Source organism: Pygocentrus nattereri, chromosome 2 (assembly GCF_015220715.1).
Source record: "Pygocentrus nattereri isolate fPygNat1 chromosome 2, fPygNat1.pri, whole genome shotgun sequence".
NCBI lineage: Eukaryota > Metazoa > Chordata > Actinopteri > Characiformes > Serrasalmidae > Pygocentrus > Pygocentrus nattereri.
In genome coordinates this window covers 28,962,051-28,983,077 of record NC_051212.1, presented here as the reverse complement: position 1 = coordinate 28,983,077, position 21,027 = coordinate 28,962,051, and the positions used below count along the sequence as shown (strand labels likewise).

The following is a 21,027-nucleotide window of genomic DNA, read 5'->3' as shown; positions in this document are numbered from 1 at the left end:
TGTAATTAAACTAGAGAGGTCCTTTTCTTTTTCCCCCCTGTTGAGTAGTCAGTTTAAAGAGTTTATATATATATATATATATATATATATATATATATATATACACACACACACACACACACACACACACACACACACACACACACACACACACACACATTTCCCAAACTATTTGCTCGTATGGCTTCACTCACATATGAACTTGAGTGAGACCCCATTCTTAATCCATAGTGTATAATGTGATCTTGGGCCACCCATTGCAGCTATAACAGCTTCAGCTCTTCTTTGAAGGTTTTCTACAAGTTTTTTTTTTCTTTTCACCCGATTTTCTCCCCAATTCCACCCGCTACTTAGGACTCCCCCTATCACTTGATAGTACCAATGCTAGGAGGGTGAAGGCTAGCACAGGATGTAAAACCAACCACTGCTCCTTTTCGAACTGCTGCTCATGTGACGTCATGGAACAGTCGAACACGCTCGGAAGAAAGCACCAACCGCCAGATCTGTTACGTCAGCTAACAGACGCCTGCACTGACTAGCATCGCATTGAGTGATGGGAGGAGAAGGGGGGCCATGCTACCCACCCAGAGAGAGCAAGATTAATTGTGCTCTCTTGTACTCCCGGCTATGGACAGCTCCATCACCAGGAGATCGAACTCATGATCTCCTGATCAAAGGGGCCAATGCTTAGACAGTTGCGCCACTCGGGAGCATTTCCACAAGGTTTAGGAGTGTGTTTATGAGAATTTTTGACCATTGTTCTAGAAGCGCATTTGTGAGGTCAGACACTGATGTTGGACTAGAAGGCTTGGCTCGCAGTATCCGCTCTAATTCAGCCCAAAGGTGAGGTCAGGACTCTGTGCAGGCCAGTCAAGTTCTTTCACACCAAACAAAAAAAAAAAAAGTGGCGCTTTACACCACTGCATTCAACGTTTTGCATTGTGCTTGGTGATGTAAGGCTTGGAAGCAGCTGCTCGGCCATGGAAACCCATTCCATGAAACTACTTACACACTGGTCCTGAGCTAATCTGAAGGCCACATGAAGTTTGGAGGTCTGTAGCAATCGACTCTGCAGAAAGTTGGCGACCTCTGTGCACTATGCGCCTCAGTATCCACTGACCCCGTGCTCTCATATTACGTGGCTTCCAATTTGTTATAATACCACTGACAGTTGACTGTGGAATATTTAGTAATGAAGAAATTTCACGACTGGACTTGCACAGGTGGTATCCTATCATGGTACCACGCTGGAATTCACTAAGCTCCAAAGAGCGACCCATTCTTTTACAAATGTTTGTAGAAGCAGTCTGCAGGCCTAGGTGCTTGGTTTTTTAACCCTGTGGCCATTGAAGTGATTGGAACACCTAAATTCAATGATTTGGATCATTGAGTGAATACTCTTGGCAATATAGTGTATATCAGTGATTTTAGATGGAACTCTATGCTTAATGCAAAATAAAGCTGTTAATATTGAATTAAGCTACAAGCCATTGTTTGGAAAATCTGTTTTTAGTTACGAAACACCTCATGGATCTGACTTGCTCGCTTACCTAAGATTTATTCACCAGTTAAATAATTATATTTACGGCATTCGGCAGATTGTCCAGAGCGACTTACAGTTTGACCATTTTTACAGAGGTAGGCGAAGGTAGTGTTAGAAGCCTTGCCCAAGGACTCTTATTGGTATAGTGTAGGGTGCTTACCCAGGTGGGGGATTGAACCCCAGTCTCGACTGTAGAAGGCAGAGGTGTTAACCACTACACTAAACCAACCAATAATGCTGTTTGTCTTTATTTTTATTGAAAGAAATATAACCGTTATGCAATTACATATTTAAAATATTTTCTTTTGCATTTATGTTCTTGTATTTTTTTCTGCAAATGTTAATGCAATTACTTGATTAACTTAAATAGTTAAAAATTAATAGTAGTTGTGGCATGTGCCAAAGTTTGATACCCTTTCAGGAATAATCAGTTGACAATTCCAGAGGACCTGAAAAGGAAGCTAATTGATGCCCACAAAGCAGGGAAATGCTATAAAAATATCAACACTTCCAGTTGTCTAAAATTTCATTAAGAAATGGCAGGGGAAGTGTGTAAATTAAGAAAAGAAAACTCTCAGATAGAGCTGCTTGTATGTAGGCCAGAAAGGCAAAGCAAAATCCCCATATGACAGCACAGGGCCTGTCGGAAGGTTTGGCTGACACACTGTTCTCATGTGTAGAGTTGCTTGCATCTACATGGGAGAGTCATCAGAAGGAAACCTTCCCTGCAACTTCCTCACAAAAGTCAGTGTTTAAAGTTCAGTAAACATCTTTTAAGCAGAAAAGCAGAGGCATTTTGGAATCAGGTGGTGTTGTACACTGAAGTAAAAACAACCTTTTCACCACAATATGCTGTGCTGACTTAGTGTCCAAACTTTTGCATATGCCACAAGTACTTTTTATAATTTTGTTTTTTCTAAGTAAGCATTAACCTTCACAGAAAAAAATGACATATTTCATAAAATAATTTGCTTGTGTTCATTTCTTTCCACTAAAAATATCAATATGCAATTTGACCAGAGGTCCCCAAACTTTGCATACAGCTGTGTATGTATGTCAAAGATGTATGGAGAAAGAAAACATGGTAATTGAATAAAATAGAACTGTGTTGGCCTGTGGCTATTGAAATCCCCTGTTGAAGAATATTAAAATGCCCTCACAGTATGAGATTTCCTATAAGTATGTTTTTTTTGTTTGTTTTTTTTTTACGTGCCAGCTGACATGCATTAACATATCAATACAAAAAGCAGTACAAATATAACCTTTACGGGCTATTGAAAGTCAAGTGAATTTCTTCTGAAACCCCAGTGTTCTTATGGCTTTGCTGGTATTTTCTCTTCCTTTATATTAATGATGCTCTACTGAGCCTACCTTATCTGTTAAGCACTTGGGTAAATTCCATTCGAGTGCTCTTGCTATAAATCAGGGGTGAGGCTCGCCATTCATTATGGCCGCTGAATCAGCTATAATGATTCAATGAAGAAAAATCATCTCTCACAACACTGTGAAACATGAATAAAGCCTCTAGACAACAATGGCTTCTTCAGTCCTTGTGGAAGTAGCACTGTGGAACGAGATCCCATTATTGCTCATATGTGGTTTATAGTACATTGTCCTCACGTATAAAAATGATGTGTTATTAGTAATTCACATTTTCCAAAGTGAGACACATTTTAGCTGTTCTGAAAGGGGTTTGGAAAAGAGGTCATTACATGAAACTGTTCATGCCAAGCTTTTTGTAATATTGACCGTAATATCATTCATAACAGACCTTTCTATAATATGACACTTTAAAGGAATCTGTTTTTGAAGATAATGCTACATATTGAAGTAACACTTTCCTTTCTTACAGGAATGTCCAAGTGGTGTGGTCAATGAAGACACATTTAAGGACATTTACTCTCAGTTCTTCCCACAAGGAGGTCAGTACATTTACAGATATTACCTACCATTTTCCCTCACATACACATTCATGTTCAGTTGACTTACTGCACTGTGCTTGCCGGTTTAAAGAATGCCATAAAGGTAGTGCATTACGGTGTTGCTGCATGTAGTCAGAGTGGCAATAATTTACAAGAAAAGAAAGCAGTAAATCAGTATTGCTGCGTTCCCTAGGTTCTATACCAGTTTTCACACAATATGAATTTTCAACATGATTGATTACAGAAACTTGGCTGTAATCTGCTGCATGCTTCAGATTGTTTTGATAGTTGTTTACAAAAGTTGGAACACCATGTTTTTTGTTGGTTTTTAAGTGAAAAATGTAGCACACAACACATAAAAAAACAAATATAGCACATAATGATACATTTCCTTTCTGTAAATCTGTTTGTTAATGTTTACAGTATTATCAAAGTTTCACTTTGGTGTAATTTTAAGAGAGGAAAACAGACCAGAACTTTAATGTTAGGTTTCTAAGTTATTGTTTTAGCATAGACTAGCAGTACTCGGACTTCAAGGGCTCAGTAACTGTATTAATGCAAAAGTGAATATCATCTGATAATATTTTCTGTGGATACCACAGCATCAGGTTGTGTTATTGAGTGACCTCAGAAGAGCAAAATCTGAGATTTAACAGTGTAGATAAACGTGGGCTCAGTATTTGGCAGGTAATAGATCAATGTTATTGTAATTTTTTTATTTGTTATAATTGTTTATTCAGGATTTTTAAATTGTTCATGGCTCAATTAATAATTAAATTCTTTATAAACCCTTTATAAGGGTAATCTTGTTATAAAGCGTTACTGTGTATTTTGTTTTTGGGAACTGTAATTAAAAGTGCAAGTATTTCATTTTAATAATATTTGAGTGAAGTATAAATCTTCCAAAATAGTACTTATGTATAGCAACAAAATCCGAATCCCTCAAGTATTTTTCATCTCTTTTTCATCTCTGACCAGCACTGTAAGGAAATATTTAGAAGAAATAACTACCAAAGACTTCCTCAGTCACATCCTTGGTGAAAGATGTATATACAGTGATTAATGGCTTTTGGGTATAAATTTTGCAGTGAAAGTGGCTGCTGTTGTAGTTCACTGTTGTCTATTAAGCCCTGTGACAGCTAGTCAGAGTAACGGGTTGAAGTAATTCTGGGATTTGCAGTTCTCCAGTGACAAAACCTTTGGGGATTTGACATGTTTCAACAATGGCAAATAAAACTCCTTCTGTTTCTGCTGACTGCCATTTGGACTATCCTAATAGCCTGGAAGATATTACCTCACTGTTGCATAACTCCAAATGAACCATTATTCTGTTTGATGAATGATAGCAAAAACACACACCAGTGCTTACTGGAGTTGTACTAAATGCAAAATAAAAGGAACAATATTGCATTAGGCTACAGGCATTTTCTTACAATGGAAAAAATTGAATTGGAAAACTGTTTTCTATTTCTCTTCTTCAAATGAAACAAGGCCTCTTTCAGAAGCACGGAAGAATATTTACATGGGCACAGCAGATTATGTGAGAAAATATGCATATTAATAACTTTCAAATGTGTGCCAGTATTGTGAGATCAGAGCTTAGTATAGGCAAAATGACCACAAGATTCATTAGTGTAATAAATAAATAGTCTCTGATAGAGTGAGTACAAGCAGATATTTTTTCCTAATGTAATGTGGCATCTACCTGAACAATGCAGATATGTGTGTCTGTATGTAACTGATATTTGGCTGAATACTGCTAAGGTAGGTGAAGTATGTAGATGTACCAACATGGCTGGTCCGCATGGCAGTAAATGCACTGACTAGCACCTGTAAAAGAGGAAATTACAAGGGCCTCATTTAATTTAATCCCGTCACAATAGGGCTACAAGTTGTTTTGGTTGAAATGTTTTCTTCTGATACCAGAAATGACACCCGAGGCGAGCTTACACAATATTGTAAACATTAACTGAACAAAAAGCACATTTCCATAAAGAAAACTTACTACTTGTTTAGTTTTTATGTATTTTAAACTGGTCTTTTAAAACAAAATGAAACACACAGTAAATGGGATATACGGAGTATTAGTTTCAGCAGTACTGATTAATAACTGCAATATTATTCACTTGAATAGCAGTGTACCACTATAGACAAAATGTTACCCACCACTAATAACACAAATGTAATACAGGCAACAATGTACTGTGAGTGATATTGCTTTTACTAAAATAATACGAAGCTTGTTTTGATTACTGCTTCAGATGCGTCCACATATGCACACTTTCTGTTCAATGCATTCGACACAGACCACGACGGCTCAGTGAGTTTTGAAGTAAGTAACACTTACTTTACTTTATTTCTAACATATGCAGAGTACCCAAATTCAAAGTGATCACATTTTTCAAAAAGCTGGCTCTGTGAACAACTGCCCAACTTTATATTTCTGCTCCATATTTCTTGGGTGCACTTTTATTCTAGCCCCCTACCCCCACCAAAGAAAACCATAAAATGTGTTACAGCACCACATGAAAACATACTCTCCAGCCTGGGTGCTGCTGGAAGTGTCCTGTTCTCCACACAGCCATTGTAGATTCTTAAGCTTTATTTATTAATTAGCATTGCTTGGCCTACAGCATGTTGGCAATTAAAGAAAATGAGAATATCGCCATTATCATTTTTAATAAATGAAAGTTGGATTTATGCTTTAATTATCAGCTAGATTCTTGTCTGGTTCTGCTTTATAGTTGTCCTCAGGTCTGCTGGTAATTTCACAATCCTATGTAGGATATGCAGTGTAAGAGATCCTTTTGTAGTTTGATGTGTGAATCACAACAGGGTGAATTATGTCCTTTTCTTTCTATAACTGAAGAGAGGTTTGAATCATTCTGACTGTCCTTGTGCTTGATGTGATTTCAGGATTTTGTAACGGGTCTGTCCATTCTCCTCCGAGGGACAGTCCAGGAAAAACTTAACTGGGCCTTTAACCTGTATGATATTAACAAAGATGGATATATAACAAAAGAGGTACCATCAGTTCTAAAGCAGAAAAAATGATGAGTTTTTCACTCCCATTTTAACATGGATAAGCAATCCTTCCTGATTTCTGTCATACAGGAGATGTTGGACATCATGAAAGCCATCTACAACATGATGGGCAAATGCACATATCCTATTCTTAAAGAGGAAACTCCAAGACAACATGTGGAGATATTTTTCCAGGTAAGACGACTTTTTAAGAATACTTGGAATGGCTGCATTGTTGCATTTTTGTTTTGATTTTAATAAAAAGAAGGTGCTCTTTACGTTGTGTTTCGTGATGAATGGATCAATAGAAATGGCCCAACATTCCTATAACATACATTATTATTATTGAGACAATTGGTGCTGCATTAGTTTTGCCAGAGGAGCTCTGGTAATGTAATTTGTAAGGGTTTTGACTGCCTGTTTTATATGCAGAAAGCCTCATGGCCTGGATGTTCACATTCACATTAAGATTACAGTTACAGGGGTCCAAACAAATACCCAAAACTAACATCCAATTAATGTTACATAAGAACAGCATTAAGCTCATCCAAAGAATGCTCATTTTAATTAGGCCATCAACAAATATGCTGTAGATCACAGTAGTGCTGTTCTGAACTTCAAGGGGAATTCCAGTTTTACCTTTTTTTTTATTCTGCATAATTTAATGGTTAAGATGTAAAAATCATTGAGAGTAGTTTGACGTGGAATTCTTTGTTCTGGGGTCTTTCCAGTGCTGCAGATATTAGCATTTTCCCTCATTTAACACTCTGAATTCAGTTCATAAAGGCCTTGCTGATTAGTTGAATCAGGTGTGTTTAATGAGGCAGTGCGCTGAAGTCTCCAGTGTTTTGTCCCACAGGGTCTGGAGCCTGACATGTGGTTTAGAGGTACATGCAGGGTGTGGTAACCTAAAATAATCCCCAAATTAAAAACTTTTTTTTTTTTTTTAACCACTGTTGTCTATGTACTAACATTATCATATCAACTTAGCATATAAAAGATCTATATATAATATATATTGATTTGTACTGGATTAAAATCGTGCATCTCTTAATAATTGCTCAGGTTAAAGCATTTCTCAAGGTAACATTCATTCAGCTCAAACAGAGCTTAAGAAATAGATTCTGTAATCAGTATCCTGAGTTCAGGCAGATTTTTCTCTAAACGTACTGTAAAAATGGTCATTTTTATGAGAGGAAGACTCTTCACTTCTCTGGTGAATCACTGTGGTGTTCACATACTGCTGCATCTGTGTGTGTCAGGGTTGTTAAAGAGCATCTTGTGTAGAGGTTCGGGGGAGGGAGCCCTGTGCAGACAGAGCAGCAGTGGTAATGATGAAATTGTCTTTTGTTTTCTGTGTCTTTATAACAGAAAATGGACAAAAATAAGGATGGAGTGGTCACCATAGATGAATTTATAGACTGCTGCCAAAATGTAAGACTTATTAAAATTATACAAATACTGTGCATGAAGTTTCCTCTGTTTTTAGTTACAGTTCATTATCAAATATATATTTGTATAAAAAATGAAATTTCAGTAGTAGTAGTATGAAATCTTTGCATGGTATTGTCTTACCTATGTAAGAGTAATCAGCATTGTCAGTATTATTTGATCTGTGTTGCCATTTCATGATATAAATGCTGATAGGCAGGTGGGTGCACTTGTGCTGCATTTGAATACTGCTGCTCCAAATGTAATATTACAGCATAAGTATGCATAACTCTTTGTGCTACTTTGGTCCAGTAATGGTCCAATAATCTTATTTACGTAATGACTTTGGCTATTAAAAAGTACCATAAATGTGCTTCATGTGTTCATTTACCCAAAATCGGCCAAAAAAATCAGCATCTGCCAACTAGGCTGTGAAGAAATCGGCCATAAAACTTAATGGTCAGTGCACCCCTAATACACATATATGAAATCATAGATTCCAGTTTGTTTTGATTGTTGGAGTTGGATTTGGAAGCTAGCAGCTAGAAGCCTTCACAGGGAAAAAAAATCTCCCTATAATGAGTGGCTCCAGGCTTGTGAGTTGCCTTATTAAAATGTTATGTCCTGTTGTTTTTATGAAGCCATCGTCTCTCGTGGCATTGAGTGTGAAATGTCTCACCTGTGCTTATCTATCCTCCGCAGGACGAGAACATCATGAGATCGATGCAGCTTTTTGAAAATGTCATTTAATACCTGAATGGACAAAATGTCTCTGGTGGCTGGTCAGCGCTGACTGGGACCTTTCTGCTGATTTCCTCATCAAGACAAATCTATCTGAATGGAAGTCACACAATCCATAAAACACCATCTCTCTCACTCAAACTTCATTCCACTTGCTCTCATTACAGCGTTTGTAATTAAAGTATTAAAGAATTAAGGTTCGTTCCCCCAGCAGTTATTAATTTGAAGGATTCTGTGCAAACGGTACATTGCACACCCCCTCACTTGTCAAATAAGAGGGCATTTGGGAAAGGAGTACTTTTAAAGGGCCCATATCCCAAATTTGTTTACTGTTTACTTTTTTTTTCCTAGGTGGTCAACTTGGTGTTTGTGTGGCTTTATGTAGTAAAAATGTCATCATTCAATTTTAGATGACCATTTTCAAACTATCTTTTAGAATTAAACAGGCTGTTTTTGTTACTGTGCCTTTAAGCCTAACATGCAAATAACCTCTGTTCTGATTGGCTGCCCTCAAAAAGCAGTACTGGCTGAAACATTCCTTATACCTTCAAAATCAATGGGAGGAGCTAAACTGCTGTAGGCTGAAGGCAGATGCATGTAAGTGCATTAGTTTTCCATGACATCACAAAAACAAAGAATTTCAAATGGACCATGTTTTTTGCAGCTTAGTTTGGACGAGAGCAAGTCTTTCCTTGATATGGGCCTTTTAATCTCCAAGCCATGTTCCATTTCCAAGTTTTAGTGTTAACATTTGATATGAGCGTTGTTTTTTGGACTTGCTTAAAATAGTTGCCTACTCTTTCTATGATTAGATTGCACACGTTGACATTTTTAATGAAGATAGTAAACAGAAGTAATTTATTTCTGCTCTTAATCTTATGAGAAAGCTGAGACAACCTGTTGAGGTCAGTGTAGGTGTATTATCCTCAGCCGTTTTAACCCTTTACTGAACATAGCATGTTTTTGTACACGCAGTGCATGAGGAAACAGATTTAGGGTGTCATTACCGAAGCTGACCATCCTTTAACTATGAATGATAAAGCATTTCAAAGCATTATAATGAATGAGTTCATTTTTTTGCCCTTTGGCCCTGATTTCTGTTTGTATTTTACTTTTTGTCCGTGTGAACTTTCTCTTATGCAAGCGATATTGTTCAATTTCTACAGAAACATTCCAGAATGTTCTTATAGCTGGAGTTCCAAGCCACAAAAGGTCCAAAAGACACATCCAGAGTATGGAAAAGAGATACTGTATCATTTTAAATATGTATTTAATATAGATATCTACTGTTTTTCAACTTTGTTCATGATTATTTGCCAACCAGAACAAATATAATAAATATATATATGAAATAATAGATTCCAGGTTTGTTTTCATATGTTGAGTTTGAAAGCTAGCAGATAGAAGCACACATTGTTGTAGTGTAGGTTTATTATAGGAATAATACTGTCAGTATAATGCTGCTTATGGGTTTATATGTAAAGTCCTCTCAGAAGATCACATGCTATTATCATGTTTACAGTTTTCAGGCATCGTGTTGCTGTTCTCAGAGCAACTTACATTTACTAGGATTCTAACATTGTACCAAGAAATGGAGCACTGTTTACTTAGCTTTACAGTATTTGGTTTGACTTTGTTGTGATAAAGACTTTATCAGTTTTTGTGTGTCTGCTAGAAACCTACATTATCTACATTATACACAAGTCACAGGAGAGGTGCTGGTGTGTGTGTCCCTGTCAGGGATAGGTGCAAATTCAGCAAAATGCTCTAATTGTTTTGAAAAGTGCTTTGCTTTGATGTTAATTTCAGGTTGTTTGGACCGAATTAAAGCACATCATTATTTTTGTAGATATATTTCTAGCCAGTGAACATTTCATGGCTTTTTTTTTTCTACAAGCTACAAGTTTGGAGCTTCCTTTCATGTCTTCCTTTTATGTCGTTCCAAGGCAGACTCATCCTTTTTTTCTCTCCCTGTATCTCTCTCTCATTCCTCCTGTTTTCCGGCATTAGGACTGATTAACTTCCACTGTCTAAATCAAAGACATAGGGCTGTGATTGGCTGCAGCACAGACTGAGCAGTAAGCATGCTGAGTAGCAGATGTATGCTTTCCGTCACCCAGTTGCATCCAAAAGCACTTGTCAACCCAGCACTAAGTCCAAAGGCAACATTTCCAACAGCTATGTACTACTCTTACCACCAGCAGCGTTATTTTATGGTGTACGCTGGTTTTCTGAGATACTTCTTTTGCATAAAATCGCTGTTTGTTGTAATAGTCACTTGAATGGTTGTTTTGCCATGTGTGTTTATCGACTGATCACGTGTGTAATTGAAATTAAGCTGCTCTTTTGTCATATTTTCTTAAACTATAGATAACATCTTTTTTCATGTGAACAGTGAAGAGTTTCAATGATATGATTAGCAGCTCTGTCATTTTAATTATGGTTTTCTGAGGGTAAAAACTGCACACAAGAATTTTAAACCCTGTTATTCAAGTAAATTGAAACTCCACAATGTTGACTTCAGATGGCATGTTCATATTGACATGGTGCCACCTATGGGACACTTGCTATAAGTGCAAGTTGTACCAAAGTTAAAGGCCCCCTCCTTTAAAATGAACTATAAACCAAGGGTCTTGCAACTTAACAAATAGCAAGCTTATTAAGGTTTTGACTTTTGTGCATATTTGTGTTTAATCTGTCTTTTTTGTAGCATTCTTCCGACTGCCTTTGGAAACATGATGTCATAGCACACTTGCTGTAGAGATTCTGCATTGAGATACTGAATGTGGAAAATCTAGTAGGGATGCTGTGTGAAAGACTGGCAGCTGCATGTTTTATGAACGAAGCTTGCTCTAGTGAATGGCCCTTGGTGGTGGGTAGTATTGAATGCAGCTGATCCTAGTACTCTGTGCATATCACATGTCCCTATGGTACTAGAGGACATAGAGGCATTTTGTGGCATAGATTCAATAAACGGCTCCGAATGTACATGCTTGCTTGTGTTTTGTCTGCCAGAGAAACTAAAACAAATCTATTTTCTGTCCTTTAGTGTTCAGTCATGCCGAATGTGTTTTATAATGAAATCTGGACTCTCATGATTACTGGATAAAAACTGTAAGTGTACTACCTACAGAAATGCATATAGCCAAAGGTGAAGTGATTTGATTTTGAATGATGGCCTGGGGTTGTTTTCCAGTGTTTAGGCTCGGTCCCATAGTTTCAGTGAAGAGCACTGTTAATTCTACAGCATACAAAGAGGTTTCATATGCTTTCAACTTCGTGGCAGCGGTTTGGGGAAGGCCCTTTCCTTTTCTAGCATGACTGTCCCCCTTTGCACAAAGGAAGGTCCCTAGTGACCTGGTTTGACCAGTTTGATGTGGAACAAAATTCAGTGACCCACACAGAGCCCTGACCTCAAGTCCACTTATCACCTTGGGATGAATTGGAACAGAAATTGCAAGCCAGGCCTACATTCAACATCTGTACCTGACCTCTCTAATGCTGTTTTCACTTGATGGACACGCATTCCCACAGACTCAAATCTTGTTGATGGCCTTCTCAAAAGAGTGAAGGCTGTTATTGCTTCAAAGTGGGGCCAACTCCATATTAATAGCCATGGAAAAGGATGTCCAACTAACTCGTATAGGTGTGATGGTCAGGTGTCCACATGCATTTGGCCATAGAGTATAGCCTGAAAGATGCAGAGTTTTCATAAAGTCTTCTTAAACGCTACCTAGTTTCTATTTCCAGCATTGTGGAGTCTTTGAAAGGCTATGCATGGTTTGTTGCCATTCAAGTTCATTTTTATTTCATGGAGGTTTTAAAAAACTCACACAAACACCATTCCAATGAAGACTACACTTTTATTCCAATATTTTGTAAAAGCTTTAAACTGAAATGTATGACATGGCATCCTTGTCTCAACAAAAGAATCCGCCTTTCCCAAATCAAAAATAACACATCCCTCTAGTTTTACACTACTATAAGCAGGTACATGGTACATGTACAAGTCTACCTATGCTCTACAAAGGTTAAGTACATGGGTTACCTGAGGCATGTTTGCATACAAACCATAGTCTTTCAAATACATCTCCAGTTGTAATAAAATATACAGTAAACATCTAGAGAAAACCATTAAAAAAAATAAAAATTAAGGCAGATTTTAATATGAAACTTTTCTGACCAGCTTGAATTCCATATAACTAACACGGACATGTTCCATAAGCATGGAAAAAACTTGTACAAGATATGCTTTATACTGTTATTTCATGGTTTTTAGATTATACACTATTGTAAGGTGGCTGAATGCACAAAATATATGTTTGATGTACAAAATTGCAAAATGAATGGCACTATAATGAAGACAAAGTCAAGATAAGTGTTGACAATGGAGCGTACATAAAGTTAAGCATGTAATGGTTTTCCTTAGTTTGATGAATTAATATGTATTATGTTTGTTTTTATAGAATCAATGAATTTAAGGTAATTGATTTGTTTTACTGGATCTAACTATTCTAATACTATTCAAAGTTGCCATCTATTAATTTAATAGACACAGCATGTTTTACTTGTTAATGAAAAAGGGCCTTTTACTTGACTTAAGTATTTTTTTAAAATAGACATTGTGAATGATTTGTAGCCATGTAATGTCATGTTTCATTATCCTGTTGATAAAATAAACAGGGTATATAATATTTCAGGAATTTGGGTCATCTGGGAACCCTCTGTTTTCCTATGCTATCTGAAAAAGCTTAACCCTAATACATACTAGTACATATAATCAAGCAAAGACTGGAATGATTTTTTTCCAAACAGGAATTCTATTGAAATTGACAAAAGAAGCACATGTACGTAAAGTCCTGAAGGTGTAGTACCATCATCAAAGGCAGCTCAAGTTCAAGATGTGTGCTGTCTTAGACATATTTCCTCTGTAAAACTGTGTGTGTGTATCTGTATTAGGTGAGGAGCTGCCTGATCTCACGATGGACATAACATAGGAAGTCAATGTATGATGCTCCTCCATGTAGACCTTTATCCTCCACTAGATGTTGGCGGAACAGCATCTCTGGCTTGTCTTTCTGCTTCACAATTACCATCTGCAAACAGAAGACAGTTAAACACCTACTGTTGCAGATCTGAGATCAGGCACAACTATGACCTGCATGTAGACCCAAAGACTTCTGGAACTGGTACCGAAGTTGGATGGGAGGTTGTAATAGTCATCCTAAGGTTTTATAAGACACTCAAGCCATGACAGGGGTGCACAATTTTGGTCCTGACGTACCAGTGTCCAGCACAGTTTGGTAGTTCCCTCTATTCAAATACTCCTACTAAATCTGTCAATGAACAAATGAGTTTAATCAGGTGTGTTTAAGCAAGCAAGTCATCGAACAGTGGTGGACACCAGCCTTCCAGGACTGGAATTGTGCACCCCTGAGCTAGTACCGTTTTGTGAGCAGCTAACAGCCTTCCTGGTTTAGCGGTGTACAAGAAGGACAGGACATCCTAAGGCAGTCGATGCTAAGGTGTTTCTACATGTTACTACACTCTGATGATATGACATGGTGTCTGAAATGTTTTGTGAATCACTGAAGCAGCCAGTTATGGCCCTAGAGCAGGGGTGTCAAACTCAACCAGTAAAAGGGCCATATTAAGAAATCTAATCAAATCTGAGGGTCTGAGAAAAAAGTTATTTAAGTTTTAATTAATGTTGCACTGTAACCCAAACTGGCCACTGTTTATTTACAATATACAAAAAACCCTTAACAGTAAAACAGACATTTGTAGCAGACCTTCAAATATTCAAAATGTACATGTCCACAGGAGCTCAGTCTTTTAAACCTACCTATTAGCTTAAACTAGTCTCTGGGCATCTTTTCTTTGCTGCATGTTCGTTTAGACTTATTGCATTTTGGCAATACGACTGGTGTGGAACTGTGTAGAACTGTGTAGAACTGAGGTGTAACTGCTGTCCCGTAAACTGTTACTGGGAATCAGAATGCACATTACGTTGCAGTGCATGCTGGATAGTGTAGTGCAGCTCTTTGTGAAACAGGCTAATATTAATAGAAAATTCTAATACTTTTGTGGGCCAGACAGGATTGTGTAGCAGGCCTGATTTAGCCTGTGGGGCTAAATAAAAATGCAAAACAATTACAATGCATCTTTGCTTTGTTGACCCCATAAACATTTACCTTTATAAACATTTTTAAGATTTTGATCTTTATTTCTCACAAAATTGCAGTTATTTATCACTTAGATCTTGTAGTAACATGTACATGATAAACATGTACAAACTGAATAAAAACAGTGCTGTACCTTCATGGAGTGGGGCCTCTGCTGGGAGATGGCACAGATGATGGAGCGGAGCTTCTTAGACTGGGCATTATCCAGCTCTGGCAATGAAGTCTGCAATAACATTACAATCGTTCAGTGATCACCAGGTCCTCTTTTGAGATGTTAGACAAATAACAAAAAAAAATTATTATATTACATTATTGACTGTACATACTGTATATATAATATATACATACATACAGCTACATACAGTCAATAATGTAATATAATAACATTGTAAAAACACTAAAGGTAAGTTGGGGCCATAGCGGCGTTAATCTTTGACTTCTTAAAAAGTCAGTGGTTACTCTTTCAAAGGCAGACCCATTGTCTTAGCATGATTTAGGAAACCCTAAGGCAATTATTCTTTAACTCCTTAAACTCTGGGGACCGGTCACCAGGTCCACATGTCTATTCCTTACTCTCACAGCTGCACACCTTTGTTTGTACAATAGTTACCTTAACTAACTAAATAATTAGCCTGCAGTTTATGGGGTTAACCAAATTTTCCCTGAGCAACTGATTGTGATTCTGTATACCATGTCAGGGCTGAGGTGGGCCAAGGATGGCACATTAAAGAGACTCTGGATGAGGTCAGGGGGGCAGGCCTGGCCCAGCCACAGGAACAGATTCTGGCCATTATCCAGCAGGAACACACCGGTCTCACTCAGACGCTCCTCAGAGCAGCGCACTGCAGCCGGCACTGCCTCATTCACTACATCCATGGAGTGCTTAAAAAAAAAAAAAAAAGCAACAAGAACACTGTGAACAAACACCCTCAAATAATACTGATTAAAGCAATAGTCCAGTTATCATTTCAATCATTTCAGCACACTTGCCTGCAAAAACACAGTTCTTTAACTTAAAACACCTATTTTAATATGTAATTATTCAGTTAATAATCTGTAGCATTTGTTCTTTTCAGAGGAAAGGTGAACTGTTATCAGTGTATGGGTGACACTAGATTTTTCACACGATCCTGCCTGATCACCGTGGATAGCAGAACACTTTAGGGAAAGTGAATAAAAGTGGAATGGCTTGAATACTGAATTAAAAATCTGAATAAACTTCATAAGTCTGTCTCATCCTAAGACCTGTATTGTCTGACTGCGATCATTGTAGTTTCAAATTAGCATTATATAGTTCAAGCAGTAGAAAACTCAAGGCTTTATGTTACCACAAATAACAGCATAGCTGTGACTGGTTAAAGGAGGTATTGTAGATCATCACAGCAATAACGTTATTATTTCACAGTAGGATCTACCAGGCTTAAAACAACCATCCAATCACAAGTAAGACACTGCAGAGAGTAAACAAATGCATCAAGCTCTTGCCAGACCGCTTTGCAGTGTACATGCTATGTGTGAGAGCTGTGGCAGATATGCTGCCCCATCACTCATATCACACAGAGGTAGAATGTGTGCAACAAGAGAGACATTGGAGATTGGCTGGTCAGAACTATTATTTTTCTAAGTATAGAGAAATGCATCACAGTCACTACCTGTGGTAATCATCAGTATGAGACTGATACAGCAGGTAGGTAGAAAAATAAGGAAATATATCTTGAAATAGTAACTTTGGAGATTCCTTAAGGCAGAGACATATAAAGCCTAGTTCCTTCAAAAATAAACTGCACGATTGCATGACCCATCTTTCTGTTAAATTGGTCACTGTCCACTGTGCTTATGTATTGTTTTCAGGTACTGCCATCAAATACACAAAATGAGAATTTGCTCTCACCAGGGGAATGAGACGCGGGTAAAGGAGGATCTGGCTCTCCTCCACTCCCGTAGACATGACACTGAGTCTGTGGAAGTTTCTTTCATCTGTAGAGAGCTCTGCACTGCCCACCAGCACTGGAGTCTTCATCAGGCTGTTCATGTACACTGGGAACACCTTCATAGCATCAGGCAGGATCAGCTACAGACAAGAACAGGAGAAAAAGTGTCAGTTAGTAAGTAAACTCTGATCTGAACTTACACTAATGGAAGAGATAACACTGAATATATTAGTTTGTACAGAACTGCAAGCATCTCTACCATCTTTATATAATCTTTCTATGATCTCTATAATCTTTATATTCTCTAACAGTGCATTTATCATGCTGTAACCATTTCTCTTTTCTCTGAGAATGGCTGTGTGTTATATTTGTCAGACCTGACTGGCTGCAGAGGGGCTGGCACAGTGCTTCCTGTAGCAGGCCAACATGTGAGCTGTTTGCTTAACCAGAATCTCCCTCACTGTCTTCACAGGCTGGTTTAGAATTGCATGGTATGCTGGAAGACCAAAGACAAACAGTTATAATTAGAACTATATAAACAGGTTTTAAACGACAATTCTCATAACAGTGTAATTTCCGCCTATGGTAATTTTTCCGCACATAAACTAATGTTCAGAAAGCTGGAATAACTTGGTAAATATTTTTCGTTACTCTACATGCAATAAGAACTTGGACAATGACAAAAACATATACAATGAGCCTTATCACCACTTTTTACATGCTGAAGTCAGATGTATACTTCCTTTTTGATGCTATACAGTCATCTCAGAATCACCTACGGCACTGTCCATTATCATGAACACATTTATTTCTCCTTCTTTATTTATAGCTTTCTACTAATCATTTGAAATCAGTTTGCATCTAGCATATTGACATTACATTACTATCATTTTGTACACGTATCCAGAACAAAGTCGGATTTATATCTTTGAAAACATCTGCTACAAGCTTTTAAATAATAGAGTAGGTAAGACTGATGCTGGACTAAAAAAAAGTTTTCCATCGTGAATATACCCTGACTGCAGTTTAGTCCAAGACTTTTACTGCCTCTACCCTTACTGAGCTTATATGTGGTGTGGAATTAAGCATAATCTTGGACTAAATTTTTGTGTCAAGGGAGAATTAACATTACAAATTATCTTTAGGCTTAGACTTAATCTGGGTCTGGGAAACAAACATTTTATGTGCAAAGGTATGTTGACACTTCCTCTGAGGAAAGTGATCACCCTAAACTTAATCAACTCACCTACAAGTTAATGACAGCACTGTTATCTTAAAGAGTTTTTATTGTACGTTAGTACACAATGTGCTGGAAAAGGCAGACGTATAAGGTGCCAGTGCATTGGTTATCCTGTGTTTAACTGGCTCTTTTGGAGGTTGAATGCGAACACTGTCATCCTACAGACTGATTAATATCTTAGAGGTTAAGCGATGCTTTTCTTTAATGGAGATTATAGAAGCTTTGTGTGCACAACTGAACTCCTGTGTCAACAAGTGCCCTTAAAGTAGCTGATTTCTCTGATTAGAAGGAGTGTCTGAATACTTTGACATGTAGTGTCTGACTGCAAAAGCAGAGGAAAGAGGGCACAGCAGTGGGTTACCTGACTTGGCAAAGAAGTTGATGAGTGCATCAGTCTCACAGCTCTTGTAGAGTTCAGAGAGCTGAGAGCTACAATTCAGACTGAGGTTGTGGACGCGCAGCCGTCTCTGACCACTGATAGAGGTGTACAGCAGAGCGCACTGCAGACAGGAGAGGAACACAGTAAGTAGGCGACCAGTAGTTTTTTTTTTTTTAGTTCAGTTGTTTTTTCAGTTGTTTCTGAAATGTTTTACTGGGTTTATTAGAAAAAAGCAAATAAAGTAAAGTAGAGAAATCCTCATAGTGAAATAAGAATACCAACAAATAATAAATTCATGGAGTAGCAGGTCCTGATTTGTTCACAGTTTTATGAATTAAATAGAATTACAGCACGTGAATTCTATGAATTAAACAGATTACAGCACATATCATACAATTGTCTGAATGAACACACAGGTCACTGTACAGTGTTATATGTGGCCACACAGACCTGTATTAGTGCCCCAGCCTCCTCATTAAGAGCGTCATCGTGTTTAAACTCCACAGTAACAGCCTTGTCACAGTCCACTGCTGCCATCTCCACATCGGTAGTGTTGTTCATGTAGATGGCACCAAAGAAGTCTGTGGCTCTGAAACCTGATGTTCATCAAGATTGAGATTTATGGCTCAGCAAAATGTTGTAACAGTTTCATACAATGGAAAAAAGTAATGCTTTTATTTTTACTTGATTCATGTTATTCACCATTTCATCATCACAATTACTGCTAAAAGTAAATACACAGTGATCATGTAATATTTTTCATCCATGTGGATTTGAATGGCACACAAATGAATCAAATAAAGTAAATGCTTGTTTGTATTTATATTTTTTTTATTTGGTACATAAGATAAGATAATCCTTTATTAGTCACACAATGGGGAAATTCTCTGGCTCATTTCTCTTCTGTTGGCTTGTTTAATATTGTAGTGGCAGTATTACCTGTGCTGGTACGGACACGCATGATGGCATCAAATCCAATGGACTTCTCCACATCTCGCCTCAAGTCAGTGAGGAAATGTTCACCATCTATCTGGACCTGTGAGCGAGAGATGTAGATGTCAACATGACCACTTGAGGGCAGTGTTTCATAACACTACAATAACAACTACAAACCGTTATACTCTCATCCATTTGTGTTTTAACATGCCTGTAATCTGAGTTCATGACTTCATGTTAAGACCCGACCAATATGAAAGTTCTCAACAATGCTGACACTATTTTAATGGTGGAAAAATTCAGATAACTATTTTTGTGGGGGGGGAAAAGGTTGAAAACAAGGAAGAAAATAAGAAAAATAAAAACTAAATAACAAAAAAAAATTCTTTTTTTTACAATTGTATTGCTGTTTGTAGGCAATTGATTGACAACTCTTCTAGCAACAGTTTCTAGCTGGTGAGAAAGAATGATCACACTAATTAGTGATTTTAATTATCTTTGTTGTAACATAAAACAAGCTTTTTATAATTACCAATGTTTTATAAAAAAAAAAAGTCTTGTCAACGATACAGATAAATCTGCCACACTTTAATATAGGCCTATTTTATTGGCAATATGATTTAATTTGGGCTCTTGTATGTATTTGTCAATACACACCTGGAAGTTGCTGTACTTGTACACTGAGCCACCAGTGTGTGTAGGGATGTCGCCCATAGTGGCCATGTCCACATACTGGTTTGGGAACACAAAGAGGTCCACACAGCAACCCTGGGCAACACAGTCTTTAGTCAGCTGTTCGTACACACCCCGCTGTGGCTGAAACAGAATCTGCAAACACAAATCGACCTAGTCTTAGTCTGACATTCCTAGTATGAACTCAGTTTAGCTCCATTCTTTTTCCTCTTTTGTGTCACACAGTACTGATGTCATTTTCATAGTGAAGATTTGATAGAAGTATAAATGAATTGAATGAACATCTCACCTTTTCTTTCTCAGTGTTCACCAGCTTCCTGTCATCTCGGTTCTTCAATTTGCCCGGAGCCTCTGCAGTAGGGAGTGAGGAGTGGAAGATGAAGAGCTTGCCGCTGCACTCAGCTGCCTGAGGAGACAGATAGTTTGAACATGATCAACGACACACAATTCTCACTGGAGGTACAGCACAATCGGAGAAGTGATTAATGAATAATTAATAGCTGTTCATTTTTCTTAAAGCCTCTAGGGGGGGTTTAGTGGGCCAGTACACTTAGTCAATAAGCTCAAACACTCTGAAACTGCAGAGTAACCGAGTATTTATTTGGTAAAGGCATGCATTATTTAAAGACACACTTGGTTAACCTTATCTTACCAAACGTAAATTTAATAATATGTTTGGCATGTGAAATTAGAGCTTATTATAAGTTACTTTGCTTTCTATCACCATGTAAAAGAAGCACAATGCTGCCTTTATTGTAGGTACATTGCAATAGTTTCTAAGCAAATATGAGCACACATTCAGATCAGGATTCAGTAGCGACAGAGGCAACCGATGTGTGAATTATAGTGCGATTCATATGTTGGCTTGCTTAAAAAGGTAGAAATATATGTTCTGCTTAGGATCATAAACATTAGATATTAAAATAATAAAAGACAACAGACAACAGAAAATAATAAAAGACAACAGAAAAAAAGGCTATTAAAGGAATACAATAGACAGAT

At 37.6% G+C, this 21,027-nt stretch overlaps 2 protein-coding genes across 11 annotated transcripts in view; one reads left to right on the top strand and one right to left on the bottom strand.

Moving 5' to 3' along the window:
- kcnip4 (Kv channel interacting protein 4) overlaps positions 1-11,649 on the top strand; it is a 211,250-nt gene extending 199,601 nt beyond the window's left edge. For all 10 annotated transcript variants that reach the window (XM_037534748.1, XM_037534747.1, XM_017713955.2 and 7 more), the window contains 6 exons: positions 3,396-3,465; positions 5,727-5,797; positions 6,382-6,489; positions 6,580-6,684; positions 7,861-7,923; positions 8,623-11,649. In XM_037534748.1, the coding sequence (XP_037390645.1) occupies positions 3,396-3,465; positions 5,727-5,797; positions 6,382-6,489; positions 6,580-6,684; positions 7,861-7,923; positions 8,623-8,670 (465 nt within the window). In that variant the 3' untranslated portion in view covers positions 8,671-11,649. The remainder of the gene's footprint in view (positions 1-3,395; positions 3,466-5,726; positions 5,798-6,381; positions 6,490-6,579; positions 6,685-7,860; positions 7,924-8,622) is intronic.
- Positions 11,650-12,504: 855 nt separating this feature from the next.
- sec24d (SEC24 homolog D, COPII coat complex component) overlaps positions 12,505-21,027 on the bottom strand; it is a 29,259-nt gene continuing 20,736 nt past the window's right edge. The window contains exons 14-23 of the mRNA XM_017713949.2: positions 20,315-20,431; positions 19,990-20,160; positions 19,336-19,432; positions 18,847-18,992; positions 18,379-18,517; positions 17,155-17,273; positions 16,738-16,917; positions 15,537-15,728; positions 14,980-15,069; positions 12,505-13,757 (exon numbers count right to left, since the gene is read on the bottom strand). Coding sequence (XP_017569438.1) covers positions 13,617-13,757; positions 14,980-15,069; positions 15,537-15,728; positions 16,738-16,917; positions 17,155-17,273; positions 18,379-18,517; positions 18,847-18,992; positions 19,336-19,432; positions 19,990-20,160; positions 20,315-20,431 — 1,392 coding nt within the window. The 3' untranslated portion in view covers positions 12,505-13,616. The remainder of the gene's footprint in view (positions 13,758-14,979; positions 15,070-15,536; positions 15,729-16,737; positions 16,918-17,154; positions 17,274-18,378; positions 18,518-18,846; positions 18,993-19,335; positions 19,433-19,989; positions 20,161-20,314; positions 20,432-21,027) is intronic.